Source organism: Mycetomoellerius zeteki, unplaced genomic scaffold, assembly GCF_001594055.1.
Source record: "Mycetomoellerius zeteki isolate Tzet28-1 unplaced genomic scaffold, Tzet1.0 scaffold851, whole genome shotgun sequence".
Taxonomy (NCBI): domain Eukaryota; kingdom Metazoa; phylum Arthropoda; class Insecta; order Hymenoptera; family Formicidae; genus Mycetomoellerius; species Mycetomoellerius zeteki.
This window is the reverse complement of record NW_017257885.1, coordinates 24566-29039: the sequence shown is the minus strand read 5'-3', so window position 1 is coordinate 29039 and position 4474 is coordinate 24566. Positions and strand designations below refer to the sequence as shown.

Sequence of the window (4474 nt, the reverse complement as noted above, 5' to 3'; positions counted from 1 at the left end):
TAAATAAGTTTTGCTAATTATTTCATGAAACATAACATGCAATTCTACAAAGTCGTACTATCCGTATGCTATTAGATGCATGTCAGTTATTACGATAAGTTCTGCCTTATTTAAAAATGAATGTTGGTATAAATTTGCTACGTTCGCTATCTCTGCCATCGTTGCAATCGATATATACAAGTCTTAGATCTCAGCGCTATCACACAATACTTCTTTTTTATCTACATATTTTAATTACTTCTCAAACTTCCAGTTCGTCATCTTTTTTTGCATTTTTAATAAATTTAAATTTCCAAGAATTAAAAGAATACATTGAAAATCGCAGTAATGTGACAATCGTGAATTATGATTATTGCATATAAAGAAAGAAAGTTGGAGGCTACAGAATAATATAACGGTGACTTCTCGATTATGACAAATAAAATAAGTTGCGCTCCATTGTCCATTAATATATAATGAATACAGTAAGATAAAGTACACAGATAAAAAAGTTTTTTTGGATTTAGTATTCCTATTTATTTAACTAAAATTTGTTTTATTGAATCAAACATATGCTTGTACAAAATATTATTTGAGTGAATACAAATTTTGTTTTTTTCATTCGAGAATCCTTTACTTATTCCAACTCATGTAATAACAACTTTAATTCTCTGTTAAGAATTATTACTTTTCGAAAAAAATTATTGTACCAAAATAAAAATTAGAATCCAAATGATACACTCTTAACTAACTAAGATATGTATATGTAATTTTTTTTATCATCTCTAATTTTTAACAATAAAAATAACCCAAAAAAATCATAAAAATGAAAAGTTTAGGCCATGTTCAAAAAAATTTAACCCTTTAAAAATTTAAATAATTATCTAAAATAATATATTACCAGAAAAGTAACTGATATATTATTAATAAAGGTGCCAGTTTAAAATGAACATACATAAAGTGTATATTATCTAAATTTAACAATATATTACCATGAAAAATAATTGATATTGTGAGATTATTTTATTTAAATATCGCGCCTTAATCACTAGACAGTGACGTTGTTCAAGATGCGCAGTAACAGCATCTTACCGGTGGCGCAGATAGTGATAGAGATAGAGAAGAAGAGAAGATGGTGGAGTAGCGAGCCAGGATTAAGCGAACGTGTACGTTGCATTTTGTGTTTGTCTCTTACGTTTGATTTATGTGAAACCAAGATTATCAGTTATCTATATCCACATCGAAATATAACCAGTACATCTTATTCAATTCATTCAACGTTCTGAGTTCGGTTATTACGACGGCCTATCCTTTCATGCATTTCTTACAATTATTCAGGGTGCGTTCCGAAATTTGCTGACAACGCTGACAGTACCACTACTGAAATCACTACATTTTAGCCGGTCCGAAATTCGCAGCAGAACTGACAGCAGTTATAAATCGGAACGCATTTGCAGTAAATCGAGCGTGATATGCATATAACTTAACCTAATTTATTAAATTTCATTGGATTCCATGTAATTCCGTTTCCGTGCTTGCTTCTGCGATTTATGAGTACTAGTTTTAACTTAAAAAAGAAAATTCCGTTATTGTGCAACTAATGGCAAATGAAATACCGATTATAATTGGCATTCAGAATGTCATATCTAATGTCATATGTATGGAATATAATTCCGACAGTTCTTCAGATGATGACGATGAGTATATTTTAAATATCTTAAAGCAAATTTCGAAACGAGGATTATTGATACCAAGAGCACGCATAAAAAATTATATTGAAAATATAGTGCAAAATCTTTCAGATGTAGGATTTAAAGAACACTTTAGGTAATAATGATTTAAATCGTAGAATTTATTATTGCAATAATTAAATCGTAAGATTTACGAAAAAAAAGTAATTGAAAAAATACTTTTATAAAAAAAATAATAATATAAAATGAATAACTAACTACAGGATGTCGCGAGGAACATTTAATTTTGTATTAGAAATTATAAAACCACAATTAAAAAAGAAAGAGGATCAAAATCGTAATCAATCTGGTCGAAATACTATTAGTCCTGAAAAACAACTACTAATGACGATATGGACACTTGCAACACCAGATTCAAATCGGTAAAATATTAAATATTAATAATATATATATTATATTCTTTAATCATCTTGTATTATTGACAAACTCTTCTTTCAGATCTATATGTGATCGTTTTGATGTAGGTAAAGCTACTGGTTGGCGATCAGTAAAACGAGTTGTAAATGCTTTGATCAATCTTCGAAATTATTATATTAAATGGCCAACAGAAGAAGAAGCAATGGAATGTGCTACATTTCTTGAAGAAAAAAAAGGATTTCCTGGAATAATTGGCATGATTGATGGAACTCATATAAAAATAGAAGCCCCACAAGAAAACCATGAGAGTTACATTAATCGTAAAGGATACCATTCCATTCAATTGCAGGTAGTAATATTTATATTGTTTATTACATAATTCAAATAATTTAAGATTAACTAATAATTAAAATTACAGATAGTTTGCAATCATAAGATGGAGTTCATACACTGTTATGTAGGATATCCTGGCTCAGTGCATGACCAAAGAGTATTTAATGTGTCAATGCTACAAGATTTTTGCAGCGATCCAATTAAGTTTCCACGTGATACTCATTTAATTGGTGATGCTGCTTATAAAATTTTCAAAACTTTACTTGTACCGTACAAAGATAATGGTAGATTAACTGAAAGACAAAAAAATTATAACTATTGTTTATCTTCCATAAGAATGACAGTAGAACGTAGCATTGCTCTTTTAAAAACACGGTTTAGAATTCTTCTTGATAAACTACCAATGAGAAGAATTGATCTGATTCCTGATTACATCATGGCCTGTTGTGTTTTACACAATATATGTTTGATGAAGAATGACATGATTGAAATCCCTATAATAGTTGAAGATCAGATACAAAATAATATAAACGATCTTGAACTGAATACTCTGTTACATAGACAAGGAAAAGAAAAACGTGATAGAATAAAAAATACTCTGCATATGAGAATGTAATAAATTAATATGTGTATATGTATGCAATCGCATGACAAATGTTATAAAATGTACTTTTTATCTTTTTTTTTCAATAAGTTTTCGTAAAATATTAAGCGTATCACAAAATTAAAAACTATAAAACATTGTAGCTTTTTCGGTCTATATGTAAACAGTCTTCATTATTACTGAAAAGGTTTATTGCTTCTACATTTTACCTTCATTTTCAGTTAGCTTTTATAAAATATCGAGTCGATGCACTGCTCTGTGACGTCAAAGTTATGTAATGATACAAAATAAATGTATACTTATATTATAATTCTATTGCATTTTTATTACGTATGTTTTTGATGTAACATAATTGTCATATTATACATACATTTATATTACTAACATTTTATACCTTAATAGCAAAAATCTTATTCTTTATACTTTTTCGAAACAAGAATTATATTAATTGTAAACTTTAAATATCATTAATAATTATTATATTAGGACTCTCCAATTTTAAACAATATAAAAACATAAATAAAGTAGTCTAATGAGAGTATAAAACTACAAATATAAAACTAAAAATAAACGCAAATATAGGACTCTCCAATTTTAAACAATATAAAAACATAAATAAAGTAGTCTAATGAGAGTATAAAACTACAAATATAAAACTAAAAATAAACGCAAATATAAAACTAAAAATTGCAGCTTTTTTGATTCATGAATGAATCTCTTTTTAATACTGAACTCTCTTTAATACTGGAAAGACTCTCTTTAATACTGGAAAGGTTTGTTGCTTTTACTTTTTACTTTCATTTTCAACGAACTTTTGTAAAATTGCATTAAGTGTATCAAATCGATGCATTACCAATTCATGATGTTTATTCTTATCTTCTCTAGATTTTTCTTTTATTTCTATAAATTTTTGGAAATTTTTGTCAACTGCAGTTGACAATTTAGTCATTTTTGGAGCTGAAAACAAAAAAGATTTATATACAATAACATTTTTATACAAAAATATTTTTACTTATATAAATATATTTATATGTACATATTTTAACTTATATTAATAAAAACGTACTAGGCTCATAACTTTCAATTTCATTTTTTGAATTCTGTACTGTTGATGATTGCGTACATAATGGCTTTACCCATGGTTTTTTCCGAATATTTCTTCCATTTGCTGCAAAGTTAATGATAATATTTTAATAGCTTCAATAAAATAAATAAAATATAATAAAAATACAGCAACAATAAAGTTACTTCATAATACTGCCAGGTTTGACGATTATTGCCTGATTTTGAGTTATGATCCTTGATTTTCTTATACATTCTTTTCATAGTTGTTAATTTTGTCATACATTGTTTTGGAGAAAATGAAATATTTTTATCTGCTAATCTCTCTGATATTTTTTCATAAATACTTTTATGATTGCATTTTCCATTATTTAAACTTGGTTCATAT

General features: G+C 27.0%; 1 protein-coding gene across 1 annotated transcript; it reads left to right on the top strand.

Annotated features, from left to right (window-relative positions):
* The first annotated feature begins 1049 nt into the window (after positions 1–1049).
* LOC108730191 (putative nuclease HARBI1) lies at positions 1050–3036 on the top strand. The gene is made up of 4 exons (XM_018459744.1): positions 1050–1145; positions 1992–2092; positions 2169–2436; positions 2506–3036. Exons 1-4 carry the CDS (start codon positions 1050–1052, stop codon positions 3034–3036), a joined length of 996 nt encoding a protein of 331 aa, XP_018315246.1.
* The last annotated feature ends 1438 nt before the right edge of the window (positions 3037–4474 follow it).